The 16,546-nt window shown below is 33.9% G+C and overlaps 1 protein-coding gene across 2 annotated transcripts in view; it reads right to left on the bottom strand.

Moving 5' to 3' along the window:
* LOC125681330 (cell adhesion molecule DSCAML1-like) overlaps positions 1–16,546 on the bottom strand; it is a 37,994-nt gene that overhangs the window by 12,736 nt on the left and 8,712 nt on the right. For both annotated transcript variants that reach the window (XM_048921365.2, XM_056157528.1), the window contains 13 exons: positions 14,509–14,627; positions 13,837–13,950; positions 11,283–11,438; positions 10,120–10,235; positions 7,029–7,179; positions 5,990–6,196; positions 4,491–4,559; positions 3,697–3,826; positions 2,535–2,704; positions 2,215–2,352; positions 1,831–1,995; positions 1,264–1,334; positions 897–1,128 (listed from right to left, as the gene is read on the bottom strand). In XM_048921365.2, the coding sequence (XP_048777322.2) occupies positions 897–1,128; positions 1,264–1,334; positions 1,831–1,995; positions 2,215–2,352; positions 2,535–2,704; positions 3,697–3,826; positions 4,491–4,559; positions 5,990–6,196; positions 7,029–7,179; positions 10,120–10,235; positions 11,283–11,438; positions 13,837–13,950; positions 14,509–14,627 (1,838 nt within the window). The remainder of the gene's footprint in view (positions 1–896; positions 1,129–1,263; positions 1,335–1,830; positions 1,996–2,214; positions 2,353–2,534; positions 2,705–3,696; positions 3,827–4,490; positions 4,560–5,989; positions 6,197–7,028; positions 7,180–10,119; positions 10,236–11,282; positions 11,439–13,836; positions 13,951–14,508; positions 14,628–16,546) is intronic.

The following is a 16,546-nucleotide window of genomic DNA, read 5'->3' as shown; positions in this document are numbered from 1 at the left end:
TTTTGACATTTTAATCTATTTCTTAAATGATTTAACACAAAAAATTTTCCCATGGGAATGTTTGCTGATTGTGATTCCTTAACAGGCAGAGTTAGAAAGATATTTCTACGTTCAAGACTTTATCAATATTCATACCCCCTATTGCGGCCCCAACTTGATCCAAGGAGCCACCATTTGAACATTTGAATCTACACTCTATCTAAGTGCTTTGACTTAAATTTTTTGGCTCAGGGGTTCTTTAAAAGATTGTTAATTAAATGACCCAAACCTATTTTTACAAAATTGCTAATTATCTCCCTTTGCAAGAGGAAATTTGATCCTGTTATGAACAAACTTGAAACTCTTTCACCGAGGGATGATTTGCACCAAGTTTAGTTGAAATTGGTTTCGTTGTTCTGCAGATTGAACATTTGAAAATGTGAAAAGTTTACGATGTCAATGATGCTGACGACGCTGATAGACAACGGAAAGTTTTGATTAGAATAGATAAAAAGGTGAGCTAACAATCAATGATCCAGAGTTTGTGAAAACAGTCAATCTGATGGTGTTGTCCACCAAACATTCCTTCAGAGTGGCAGGAAGTGACAGTATATTTCATTGTTTAGATGGCTAATTTCACTCAAAATGTATCTGATTAAAAAAAATCTTGTCTGGTCAATAAACATGTATCTGCTATACTAATTAACAAAAACTCAAACAAGGTATTTAAACATTTTAAATATTTTACTCTCTGACAACCAAAAAAGTTTGGCAATGGTGACAAAGAACGGAAATTGCGAATGGATATAATGTTTGGTCACAATTTCATGACTTGTTTCCATAATTGACTTTGAGACTGGATACTGAATTTAATATATAAACAACTCAGAAGTGCCATTCCTATGTACTCCACATACCGAGAGCGAAGGTCTTGACCGAGACCTCTGGACTGGGGGGACCCCTCCCTGCCACGTTCTCAGCCTCCACGGTCACTGTGTACTCTGTCCAGGGGTGAAGATTCTCCATCATTGCCGAGGCCTCTGTGGAATTCACCGACACCACACCCGTAAAGATGTCAGTAGGTGCCGCGGATTTGTAATGTATGTGGTAGAAGTTCAAGGGTCCATTACGTTGGTCATTGGCTAGAGCCTAAATATAACCCCTCATAATTAACTATGACAAACAATAGTAATGCGTATGATATTTTAACAAGTATAAATTACATGCTGGTAAATAACCTTGGCTCAAGAGAAATATCTGTACGACATAAATACAAAAGCTTGCCTGCCAAGAAACTTCCACTTTGTAAGACGACAAAGGTTTTGCCTCAACTGAGAGTGGTGGCCCATTTGGAGCTGAAATAACCAAATATACAGTGCAGCTTTAACATACATACATGTAGAAGATTGCATGACTGCATATCAATTTTTTGATATTTACTGGAAACTAAAAAAACACCCATAAAACAGCAATCGCAAAACAAAGCGGAAGAGCCCCTTAGCCTACAGAAAAATATGTTTATAACGAACATGCTTTTAACAAATTCATGCTTATTGCGAAGTGGTATTTATTCTCCTATGAGAGGAAAATAATGAACATTTTATTGAATATAATAAAGTTTGGTTATAACAAACTGATTTTTACTGGCCCTGGAGATTCCCTATCACCGTGTTTTACTGTACTTAAGAAGAAAGACTCCCTTAATTATCATCATAATGAATCACAACTACTGTATGCTAACAAAAAATGTATCTGAACCTTCATCCCATATGCACACCACAAAAAGGTGGCTTTAGACCCCTGGCCTGTTGCTACATCTATGATCTGATCAGATAAAGCTCGCCCCTTTACCTGCTGCCTTTGTCCTGGTGGCCGCCATGACGGAGAAATTTCCCCACAAGTCCTTGTCATTTTCCACTGTTGCAGCCCTGACATTAAACTGGTACTCAGTGTAAGGCAGAAGCCCGGTCACGGTGTACGTTGTGATAGGAGCTCGCAACAGTATCTTCTCTGGTTCTGTAAAGGCACAAGGACGAAAAATACTATAAATGTATAAAGATGAGCAATATTGACAACACACAGGGATGGGGAACACTGAAAATACACAAAATGCTGTAATACAGTAAATGACTGGTTGATCTGATATGCTAACTTTCATTTGATTGCCTGATCTGATTGGCTGATCTAATACATGTATGTTTACTTTTATTTGATTGGTTAATCTGATATGCTTACCTTCATTTGATTGCCTGATCTGATACCAGATTTGATACTTTTGAATGATCCCATTGGTTCTCTCAGGGACTTCCCAGCTAACAGTGATGGAATTAGGTTGGACATCACTCAGCCTGACATTCCGAGGACTAGAGGGATCTATCACGAAACATACACAACATGAAAACATGCAAGTCATTAATTACACAAATAACATAGCTGAAACTAATGTCCATTAATATCCACAGTATGTATCAATATAATGCATACTGTATTGAATATTACACGACATGTGGCAGTAACTACTTTTAAATGACTAAATATAGACTGATTTGACAGACCTGCATTAAAAGTTTTTGTTGATCTGCTGTTACTTGTTTCTCCCTCTCCTGCCTGATTTGTGGCTGTTACCACAAACAAGTACTCCACCCCAGGCTCAAGACCTTGTACAATATGTGAAACATCACTGGGTCCTGCTATGATGTCATATTTAGTGTATATCAGCTCATGTCTACAAAAAAAAAAAGAATTCATTAAAACTCTGCAAGCTTAGACTCAAAATATCTGTAAAACACATGTGTATATAAATGTCAAGATATTTCATATGCATGCCCCATGCCTTCAATCTGGGGTAATATAATTTACCCACATCTAATATTATTGCTCTCCACTGGAACATAACATATATAAGTTGTATCTGATGGCTAATTTTTAAATCAATTGTCAACTGCAAATAGTTCACTTTTCACAAGATATTATACAAAGGGACAGCATAATCTCTTATTTAATACAACTATATATGCAAGAAATGTACTATATTGCACTTGGCCTCAGTTTTTAACTGAAAATACTTGCACACATATACTTTTACTTTCTCTTTATATTAATTTACAAACTTCCCATAAAATTTTTTTCTTTACATCATATGATCAATTGTATTAAAAATCTCAATAATTATGTGTCTAACTACAAATACATGAAATGTTATTCAAAATAAACCAACCACACTATTATGTATATAAAATGATGCAGAGAGGAAGAGAGAGCAAGCACCCTGAAATGCAGAAGATGTTAGAATATCTGAAGAGATAACCAGAGATTCTACACGGGTTAGTTTACAGCAAAAGTTAGAAATTGAAAGAAAAATAAAATGACAGCAGAATCCATCAAACCATACATTTTAATTACCTCTCCGTGTTCTCGTCATAAGCTTAAATAAACACATCTTCACATCCTTAATATTTCACAATATTCTTATGTCTGTATATATCTATCTATATTGACCTTGTTGAAAACTAGCGATATACATATTTAGATTTAATAACATAGAAATAGATGAAGCGAGCAAAAAAGGTATATACAATGTAAAGTATATTGTATTAAATTATTTTTTCAGCAGGTAAATAATCTCTTGAAAAAAGTTCCAATATATCAAAATATGTAAAGTTCAGACAGATAATCTACAATGCTCACAGCAATAAAGAGGTAAAAGTAATGAATTACCTCTGTTTGTAGTAGGCGATGTAGTTGGTCACTGATGTGTACCAGTTCTGGGTGACCGGTGCCCACCTCAGGGTCACGGAGGTTGAGGACGTTGCTATGGGGTCTAGCAAGGTTGGAGGCAGTGGTGGCTCTGTAATGGTGTATAGATATCGCAGGATAGAAACATCAAACATAGCTTTAAATCTCTTTTATTTGCGAGAATGTTTTTTATTTCCACGTAAATTTGCAAAGGTTATCTTGAAGCAAAAATAACATGCATCCTTGTAAATAATATTATAACTATATACATACATAAAGTAACGATCATTAAGATGTATTTGTGACATATGATGCCTCTATACAGTCTAACTCCAAAGTCAAGGTCATGTCTGTACTAATGATTCAATCCTGTACAGATTCTGTACTAATGATTTAATCCTGTACACATTCTGTACTAATGATTTAATCCTGTACATATTCTGTACTAATGATTTAATCCTGTACAGATTCTGTACTAATGATTTAATCCTGTACACATTCTGTATCAATGATTTAATCATGTACAGATTCTGTACTAATGATTTAATCCTGTACAGATTCTGTACTAATGATTTAATCCTGTACAGATTCTGTACTAATGATTTAATTCTGTACAGGTTCTGTACTAATGATTTAATTCTGTACAGATTCTGTATCAATGATTTAATCCTGTACAGATTCTGTACCAATGATTTAATCCTGTGCAGATTTTTACCGATGATTCACAATGAATATTGTCATGACAACAAGTTTTTTGTACGATAGTGACAACTCACCGACAATATGTAGAGATACTTCTGCTTCGTCTTTTCCAGCCGAGTTAATAGCAGAACAGACATAGTCCCCTGTCAATTTTCAAATTGTGATTACTTTGACTTGCAGTTAGAATTATAAGGCATTCTTAATGGGAATGGTTCATGATTTTCCCCAAACTTTTAATGATCAAAATCTACTCTCTAATGTAAAAATTAAGGCTACACAATATGACAGAAGCTCATTTTAATAGAGAGTTTATTACTTGTGTAAACAAAGATTCGAAGTACAAGTATGTTAGGGTTGGCCAAGTTTTGAAAATGTATGTTATCAATCTAAATCTATGATATTTTATATCACAATTCAGTATTCTTTTTATTAAAATGCACCATTTAAAAGTGATATTTGTGTCTGCAAAATTAGGATGCTTTGAATTACAAAATTAACAGTTAACTATATGTAGTTTGTAAACATAAACAAGGCTCAGGTCTTGTTTACATGATACAGAGTTAAGGCTAAAACATTGCTCTTATCCTTGCATTAAAGAAGGTCCAAATTTTGGTTGTCAGCTTTAAAATGCTTTATATTTTTAATGTTTAACATAAAAAATGAAAAATATTTTTTGCAAAAAATGTGAACCTGGAGTCCCTTTAAAGGGAAAGGTGACCATAACCACATTGTTGCTTTTATGAATGAAGTATTACATACTGATATCATAAATGACAGTCTTAACAACAAAAATCCTTGCTATTAAGTTAACAATTAAATCAATATTATTCCATCATATTTTTAAAATTACCCACCGCTAAGATAGCGGCCATTGAAGTTTAATTTATGACTCATACCATCGGTTTATTTCATCAGCAGCACTGTAAACATGACAATTTAAGTCACGAACAGTTAAGTTTGGAGCCATATAGATTTGAGCTGGTTCTTTCACAAGAATAAATTGAGAAAAGAAGACATTCAGTCGAGTCGCAGATCAGGCAGACGGTAAACGTTCTTCATACAAATGTCCCGAACCTCAACTTATCATAACGCAAATGATGGATTCACAATTTACATAATAGTCTTTTCTTTTCAGATGACTTGGTTGAGTCAGGAATTTCGAAAAAACTTTTTTCACATCTTCCCTTCACATTAATGCAATTAACAGCTTGACAGGAAGGCATCAATCTATTTATTCGTAAAATCTACCACATGCACATCTTTGATGATCTTAGAATCTGGGATCTCATCAAAACCGAACAGATGGTGTGACATCAAAATTATTGATTTTTGTGGTCTTGAATACAAAAGAGTTCCACTTCATGGCAGCTTCTATAGATGGTGGGAATTTCAATTGTTAACATTTTTAAATTAGTACTGAAGCTTATCTTGGCTGTATATCAATAGATTAGTATGACAAATTTTTATCATATAATCAATTGCATCATTTATCATGTAAATTTTTTTGGGGTTGCCTTCCCCTTTAAATATCAAGAAAAAGCTAAAAACTTTTTTCTAGTTGTCCAAGTATTACCTCCGTCCGCTGCATTGGCAAACTTGATGAGGAGTTGCTTTTCGTTGGTCACTACAATCCTCCCATCTGGAGTGGACACAATCTCTGCTCCTCGCCGGTACCAGCTGATCTGGGGGGTGGGAATCCCCTCTGCTTTACAGGTGAGCGTGGTGACTTTGTTTCTTACAACTATCAGATCTCCCTGGATATACTTCACACTAGGGGGCACTGACAGGCAGAAAATTCAACGCTATACAAATCTTCACAAGCATCTGATAATATGTAGTACATTTTTTGTATATAATAAATTTTTTTAATGGTTTACAAGAAAAATCCAGAAAACAACTAAGATTAAACTACAAACAAAATTAATGATTTTACAATCTATGATTTGTAGGTTTAAATCTAGAATGCATTTGTTTCATCTTGTGAGATTTAACTGTCTATCATAAAGTAATGGGTAACTTTTGTTGAGTAGCTAGTAGAGACCTGATATTTGGACACATGTATAAGCAGTCTTTTTTCACAAGGTATGCTGAAGGTCAAGGTTATATCTTAAGGTTAAAGGTCAATATGATGACGTCAATTGCAGAAGGTGTCAATTTTTCTTAAACAAATTTTCTAAAAATTCCAAAATTTTAGATTGAATTTTCTTTATCTTAAAATATATCAATTTCTGTAACATTTTGTTCATTACGTTTAAAAAAAATTTCCGAGTTTGAACAATACATTTCCTTTTAAAAGAGATCTTAATATGAATCAATTTTACATTTAAGATTTGCAATTTATGAACCATGCTTGTTATATACATGTAGTACATCAAGGTGTACACAAATATATATATGCACAAATCACTCCCAAAAGCTAATCAGCTCAATTACTAGTAAATCAACACAATATCTTTTGTAAAAATTGGATATGAAATCCATAATGTTGGTTTTTATGTAATCTTGCTCACACATACAGACACAAAACATGCATGGCTGACGTCATGTCCTTCCCAGTGTTATGAGCTCCGTAATTCTGTACATGTATAGGAAACTTGGCTAATTATAATTACCTATCAGTGAGAGCTTTGCAGACACGCTCTTGGAGCCCACAACATTAGATGCCACACATGTGTAACTTCCAACATGCTGCCAGGTTGCAGTGTTAATTTGTATGCTGTTGTCCACATTTATGAATATTCCATCTGGCAGTAGATTGGTGTTCTGCAAAAAAAAAGGGGGAGACTGGTTGGCTTTAAATAGAACAAGGTGATCACATTCGTTCAAAAATTTTCTGGCAAGTATTGTAAATTCCTGTAATATTCATTCCACAGCTAGTTTTTCCGACTAGTATTCCATAATTTCTGTGAGAACTATAAGCTTGCTTTATGCATGAATGGTGAAGATAACAAATAGTGATCAATCTCATTACTCCTATAAGCAATACAAAATAGAGAGTTGGGCAAACACGGACCATAAAAGGCTCTGTTAATTTACTTAAATGGCAGTCATCTAATAAATAGCATAGCATTCCTGGTGTTAGATTTCAGTGTTTTATATCACTAGTTTCACTACGAGCCTTCTGAATACCTACAATAATCCACACTTCACAACATTGGATCCTATACATACATATACATGAAAGTCCAAAATTCATTTGCAATCCACACTACAATTTTCTTGTTGGCATAAAAACAATTCTGCCCCAACATTATTAAATATGAGGGGAAAACCTTGAAATGTTTTAAATAGCAACTGAAATGATTTGTCAGCCCATGGGAGACTTAAAACACGGCACAGTCTGTAAAGTAAAACTTTAACTCATACATCTCTGAATGAAAAAGAAATTTTCCCATATACATGTTGTATGTATTTCTCTCTTTAGAAGAATTTCTTTCTGCACTGTATCCCATACATTTCAAAATACATTTTTTTTTCGTCAAATGATATTTTGAAAGTTTTAAACACAAATACTTTTAGTGTATCAATTTCGTTTAATTTACATGTATTCTGTTAAGCCTCATTACGGTCTTTGAAGGAATACAAGTCATGTACACTAACACTATAACTATATATACAAGTCATGTACACTAACACTATAATTATATATACAAGTCATGTACACTAACACTATAATTATATATACAAGTCATGTACACTAACACTATAACTATATATATACAAGTCATGTACACTAACACTATAACTGTATATATACAAGTCATGTACACTAACACTATAACTGTATATACAAGTCATGTACACTAACACTATAACTGTATATATACAAGTCATGTACACTAACACTATAATTATATATATACAAGTCATGTACACTAACACTATAATTGTATATATACAAGTCATGTACACTAACACTATAATTATATATACAAGTCATGTACACTAACACTATAATTGTATATATACAAGTCATGTACACTAACACTATAATTGTATATATACAAGTCATGTACACTAACACTATAACTATATATACAAGTCATGTACACTAACACTATAATTATATATATACAAGTCATGTACACTAACACTATAACTGTATATATACAAGTCATGTACACTAACACTATAACTGTATATACAAGTCATGTACACTAACACTATAACTGTATATATATACAAGTCATGTACACTAACACTATAATTATATATATACAAGTCATGTACACTAACAATATAACTGTATATATACAAGTCATGTACACTAACACTATAACTGTATATACAAGTCATGAACAATAACACTATAATTATATATACAAGTCATGTACACTAACACTATAACTGTATATATACAAGTCATGTACACTAACACTATAATTATATATACAAGTCATGTACACTAACACTATAATTATATATATACAAGTCATGTACACTAACACTATAACTGTATATATACAAGTCATGTACACTAACACTATAATTGTATATACAAGTCATGTACACTAACACTATAACTGTATATATACAAGTCATGTACACTAACACTATAATTATATATACAAGTCATGTACACTAACACTATAATTGTATATACAAGTCATGTACACTAACACTATAATTATATATACAAGTCATGTACACTAACACTATAACTGTATATATACAAGTCATGTACACTAACACTATAACTGTATATATACAAGTCATGTACACTAACACTATAATTATATATACAAGTCATGTACACTAACACTATAACTATATATACAAGTCATGTACACTACCACTATAATTATATATATACAAGTCATGTACACTAACACTATAATTGTATATATACAAGTCATGTACACTAACACTATAATTATATATATACAAGTCATGTACACTAACACTATAACTGTATATATACAAGTCATGTACACTAACACTATAACTGTATATACAAGTCATGTACACTAACACTATAACTGTATATATACAAGTCATGTACACTAACACTATAATTATATATATACAAGTCATGTACACTAACACTATAACTGTATATATACAAGTCATGTACACTAACACTATAACTGTATATACAAGTCATGTACACTAACACTATAACTGTATATATACAAGTCATGTACACTAACACTATAATTGTATATATACAAGTCATGTACATTAACACTATAACTGTATATACAAGTCATGTACACTAATACTATAACTGTATATACACAGGTCATGTACACTAACACTATAATTGTATATATACAAGTCATGTACTCTAATACTATAACTGTATATACAAGTCATGTACACTAACACTATAACTATATATACAAGTCATGTACACTAACACTATAACTGTATGTACAAGTCATGTACACTAACACTATAACTGTATATACAAGTCATGTACACTAACACTATAACTGTATATATACAAGTCATGTACACTAACACTATAATTATATATACAAGTCATGTACACTAACACTATAACTGTATATATACAAGTCATGTACACTAACACTATAACTGTATATATACAAGTCATGTACACTAACACTATAACTGTATATACAAGTCATGTACACTAACACTATAATTATATATACAAGTCATGTACACTAACACTATAATTATATATATACAAGTCATGTACACTAACACTATAACTGTATATAGTACGTAACTTACGTTAAATTTCCATGTTACAGCTGAAGCAGGATGACTGTCAACGCTACAGGAAAAGTTTGCTGCAGCACCTATCACCACGGTGACATTCTGTGGGAACTCCATGAATGTGGGTGGAGCTAAAACCAACACAAAAGAATGAATTATCAAATACCGATGCTCACAAATCTGAGAAATAAAATTTGTACTTAGTTTTAGCTCTGCTGTAGTGATACGGTGGGACCTTTGATCTCATGAGTCTGAGGCCAATTTTTGTGGATTGTGGAAATCCTAGTTTTGTTGGGATGAAATTTTGTGAATATGGTTTCTGTACATTGAATAATTGTATAAATTGTGTACATGTATTTTGTTGTGGTTTAAAATTTATAGGATTGGGGTACCCATGAAATCCACGAAACCTGAGTCCTCGTGAAATCTACTGATCCCACAGTATGACAGAAACTTAATGACTGAACATTTATTCCTTTACTCTGTATACAGCCTCAGTCACAATATCCCCATGATCGCAACTCATTCCAACTTTTGGGATGCGTTTTGGCAAATTTCAAACACATATAATTGTAGCTGCATCTTTGAACATTTCTTTGTGCATCATGCAGGTCAGGAGAGCTTTGGGGACTGGCCTGATAGTCTTTTTAATGTTCATTAAATTGCTGTCATACAAAAATTGTACAAAACCTTTGTGATTCTTGATGACTTAAAAAAAAAAAAAATCCTCATAATCTTATTGCAATTGTTTCTTGAGTTAAGGAAGCATCAGATCATGTGCCCAGTTGCCATGGTGAATCGCTTGAAGACCTGATTGTACTAAGTTCTGAGTGAGTCATACTCTTACCAATACTAGACCCTTAGTACTCTCATGAACAGAGCACACATATCAAGATGCTCCCCCCTCCCCCTCCCCCAAAAATTACACTGTCCAAAGCAGACATAGTCACACTCTAATGGTTGATGCTAGTCAGGATGTTAGATGGGGAATTTGTCACTGGGAATTAACATGCAGTGGTCAACCAGCCTAGATCAGTATACACCACTCTACTGCATTCCCAGAAAAGCTAGTTCCTCCAGTAACACAGCGTCTGCTTCTTAAATACATGTACCGTCTGCTACAATTTATAGACAGCTTCTGCTACAACATATTCATATGTATCAAACGAATAACTCACCTTGAATGGTCAGAATCCCTGAGGACTGGGCAGTTCCTGCCTCATTAGCTGACCGACAGCTGTACGTCCCAGCGTCGGCCATGTTTACATTGTTAATAAAGAGACCATCCACAGTTTGACGAATTCGAGTCGTGTTGAGAGGGAGAACTTTCTGATCTGTTAAAGCAAATTTACAAATCAATTCAACTGTCAAACTACAGCAACACAAATCAATTCTACCATCAAACTACAGCAACACAAATGAATTCTACCATCAAACTACAGCAACACGAATCAATTCTACCATCAAACTGCAGCAACACAAATCAATTCTACGGTCAAACTACAGCAACACAAATCAATTCTACCATCAAACTACAGCAACACAAATCAATTCTACCATCAAACTACAGCAACAGCAACAAATCTCAACAATACATAACAAACTTACACAAGTCCTGATACAAACAAACGTAAATATCAGAAATTCTCTGTTACAGTCGCCAGATCATCAATACAGTTTATGATGATTTTCCATTTGTGAATGGCAATTTATTTTAAAAATGACAATTTAGTATGTAGGCGCTGATCTCATAAAAGTAATTTTGAATCCTGTCCGTAATATAAGCCATTACAAAACATATAGAAGTAAATAATGATCATAAGTTGTATTATAGTCACAAATCCTGAGAGAACTCAAATCATTTACACACATTGCATAAAATGCATATTAATTGGCTGTTAATAATATTGTTACATGTATGTGCCAAGATGGTCATACTGTATATGTATCAGTAGAGTACCTCAACTGGTACATTTATTACGATATAGTGTATCTATATCATATCAATAACATAATCATTGGAAACCATGAATTTTCTCTCCATTACACTAGCGGAGAGAAGCGTTACACTGCACGGAGAGAAAACCCGTATGTTACAACGATGTACAATATATGTATTTATATCATGTCAGTAACATACAATGTTAACTGAAACTTTTACATATATTACTGTAAATATATCGTTTCTCTATCATATCAGTAGGAACTGAACTAATACATAAAATACAGTAAATGTTAGGGCTGTGCGGTGCACCGAAAATTTCGGTGCACCGCGATTCATACCATTCGATTCGATGCACCGATTACAAATTCCGGATTTCGGTTCGGTTCGGTTTAGATTTTACTTACACCAAAACAACAAATATGGCGTCCGAGTGATGTTGAAAACATGTGGATTTTTATGCAACAGAGATTTAAATCACTACTGTGTTGAGAGTTAGCATTTTCACCACTCATATACCAACAGAATATGGTCCGTAAGATCATTGCAGTTTATCTTTACATGACATAAAGCATTTTTGTCAGTGGTGGAATGAAATCAACATCGTAGGTAATGAAACAGATTTGACAGTTAATATGAGAGAAGTAAATCAATAAAGGAGAGATTTTCAAAGACTCTCAATTGATAGAATTATTGAATTTTTGCATATCAATGAAAGCAATATCATATACATTTTAGATTCACTATAGATTTGTTTAATAATCCAAAACTTATGTAGCACATTGATATAACAAATTTTGATAGACTGTCAGTGTTTTCTTTTTTCTATCAAAGTTATAAAATGTCATTATGAATAGATATGATGTTTACAAATGACGACATATAGTTATATAACTTGAATAAAATCAAATCAAATATGCTACTCATTAAAATTGTTAATTTTTGTGGTGTCATTAGATAAATTGGACCTAACATGAACCGAATCGAAAATAACCGAACCGTGCTGTTCTGAATCGAAACCGAACCGAATCGAGCTAACCCTGAATCGTCCCAGCCCTAGTAAATGTACACATTATATTTGTTATGAACTGAACTAATACATAAAATACAGTAAATGTACACATTATATTTGTTATGAACTGAACTAATACATAAAATACAGTAAATGTACACATTATATTTGTTATGAACTGAACTAATACATAAAATACAGTAAATGTACACATTATATTTGTTATGTTCAATATTTAGTGGATATTAAATTTTTACTTGTTTAATTTGGATTGGATTGAACTTTTTTGTAACTACACAAAATTAACCCATGACATTAGATATCTAGCATTATGTACTTAACTAAGTGAAAGGTGCTAAAAAAGAATACACGGCTGTATGTAGTACGTTTACAGGGTCTCAAAATCATTGATATTAGGAAGAAAAAAAACAACCACCCATTGAAACAGCAAAATTCCTTCCATTGCTACATGAATCACATCATGTGACTATGTCAAGGTTACTAACCTTTGTGAACATGTCTAGGTTACTGACCTATGTGAACATATCAAGGTTACTGACCTTTGTGAACACATCAAGGTTACTGACCTTTGTGAACATGTGAAGGTTACTGACCTTTGTGAACATGTGAAGGTTACTGACCTTTGTGAACATGTGAAGGTTACTGACCTTTGTGAACATGTGAAGGTTACTGACCTTTGTGAACATGTGAAGCTTACTTACCTTTGTGAACATGTCAAGGTTATTGACCTTTGTGCAGATATGTCAAGGTTACTGACCTTTGTACCAAGTTACATTTGGAGCTGGGTCTCCATAGACTTCACAGGGTAGGAACACCTCTTCACCGACAGTCACCGTCAAATTGACCACAGGGTCCGTGATCACCACCGGAACTAAAAAAAAAGGTCCATTTTGCAGATAATATGCTCTTTGTAGAATATGTCTTTCAAAACCTTCATCTCTCTTCCTAAAGATCATTGGCTTTATTTACTACGAGAATGTGATAAAACAAGAAAGGCTCTGTCCCATGTATGTCCACATATATTTACATTTCCAATGTTTTTACCGTCAATGTCTCTACCAATCGAAATGATGGCCATTTCCTCATGACTGTGAACAATGTGCGTATGAATCTTGATAAATATAGTACGACTATTTCAACAGCTGGGAATAGTCCAACAGAAATTAAAGTAAAATGTAAATATGAAGAAGAAAAAATTCAAATTGAAAATACATGAGGGTATGAACAGTAACACTTCATGCCAGCCTACTTTTCACGAAGCGTTAACAGTTCATGCCCTCATGTATTTTCAAAAATGAAATTATTTTTTACATAACATACAGTACAGACTTGCAGTACCTTGTAAGTATATAGATTCCGACATTATCCTACTTGGAAGAAAGTCAAATACATGTAATTAATCAACATTTCTCATATTTCGCAAAATTACCTTTGACTGTTACATACGCCATGGCCTCTGATTGTCCATACGAGTTATTGGCTCTACACGTGAAGTAGCCCTCCCACGCTTTGTTTACATTAGCGATGTGGAGTTCCTGGTTCTTCATGCTACACAAAACACAGTCATGTTTCATATCTATCTAGTTAAGACTATACTATCACATGTATCAAATTCTTCTCAATAATCTGGATTATCTGATTTTATATCAAATAGTCCAAATCAATCTTGGGCACAGTCTTTACATTGTTGAAACATTTACATTCAATTTCTACTGTCTAGTGCAAGAGTTATCGGTTGAACTAAACAATTTCTGCAACACCAGAAGTGACCTGCATTACCACATCACTACTTTGCCAGACATTTTGCCCACCCACCCCATCTTATTGCATTGGTTTCAGATTTTCCCTTTGTGTAACAGTTACTGCTGTCTTAAATTTTTCTTTTCCAGATGTGCTGAGATTACATTCACACAGGCCTCTGCGAGCATTTCCAGGCAGCCTCGAGATGAAATGTGAACAATTGCACGTTGATAAATCTCTTGTATAGTGGGGTCAATTTCAAATCAACTCTTTAAAACAATGTAATTCAAGTAATTCTGATTATTATCCACCCTGTCCCATTTTCTTCTTGGGGGTGGGACTGGGGAGTACGTTGTGGTAGGTTATGACTTTTTCTACTCCCAAAACTGTTGTCTCATCCCATCTGCCATTAAGACAGGGGTGTTTGTATCATAAACAGTTTTGTGTTGTGATGGCTAAAAGCCAATAGTAGTTTAAATTGTTGTTTTTACAAGTGGAGTCCACAGCTTCACAATCGCTGGGGCCACATCCTCTTTCCAATCAAGAGTTGGGATGCTGCAGGCTGGTGCAATCAAGAGTTGGGATGCTGCAGGCTGGTGCAATCAAGAGTTGGGATGCTGCAGGCTGGTGCAATCAAGAGTTGGGATGCTGCAGGCTGGTGCAATCAAGAGTTGGGATGTTGCAGGCTGGTGCAATCAAGAGTTGGGATGCTGCAGGCTGGTGCAATCAAGAGTTGGGATGCTGCAGGCTGGTGCAATCAAGAGTTGGGATGCTGCAGGCTGGTGCAATCAAGATTTGGGATGCTGCAGGCTGGTGCAATCAAGAGTTGGGATGCTGCAGGCTGGTGCATGCTTCAGGCAAAGGTACATGTAGGGCAGTACTACTCATTTGTCCTGTCCATGCTCCCCAAACAAGGTAGCATGCAGGAGACAGGCAGGTCTCGCCTCCCATTTTAGAATGCTGTGGCTCGTTTAGGTCTGTGTATGCTGACATAGGTCCACAGTGTGTCCCCTACATGGGTACTTAAATTGGGCTCACTGGTCGGCTTCCCAGCTTCCCAACAAAATTTTTTTTCGATGCGGCCTTTACCATCATATACTAGTATTTTGTGTTTTTGCCACATTGATTATGATTCAATAAAGTATAAACCTTACGTCTGTGTTGTCAATCATGCTACCAGAAGGTGAATGGTTACCAAGGATGACATCTATAATGCTTGACTGAATTCTCAAGTTATGTGTTCATTATTTCAATAATTAATAAGTTCTAAATTAAACAAACACGATATTTTTTTAATGATAGAAAAAGTCAATATAAATACATTGCATGAGTATTCATGTATACTAACACTACTTTAGTAACTGTCAGCAATATTTTCCATACAATTTCTATATCACCTATCTATACTGTAAACGTACTTTTTTCCATGGAATCATAATTCCGCAGAATCATAGTTTTGGTTAAATCTGTGTGTACAAATTTACGCCGATTTATTGTACACTAAAACAATAACAATATACATTTAAAATAAGATAAAATTATCAAAATATGTAACTGAAATGTTATTTTTTTTATTTAATTCAATTCCTAATACGTCACTAACCATAATCTCATCCAATTTAATTACGTAATCTTTCTATTGTTCATTATTAATATTATAGGGTTATTAAACTTATATTGGTGAATATTGGCATAAGTTGGCTGTCAAAATGTACGAGCTTGCGAGT

Source organism: Ostrea edulis, chromosome 2 (genome assembly GCF_947568905.1).
Source record: "Ostrea edulis chromosome 2, xbOstEdul1.1, whole genome shotgun sequence".
In the NCBI taxonomy this organism is placed as follows: Eukaryota; Metazoa; Mollusca; class Bivalvia; order Ostreida; family Ostreidae; genus Ostrea; species Ostrea edulis.
The sequence above is the reverse complement of the archived record's forward strand: the minus strand, read 5'-3'. Positions and strand labels throughout refer to the sequence as shown.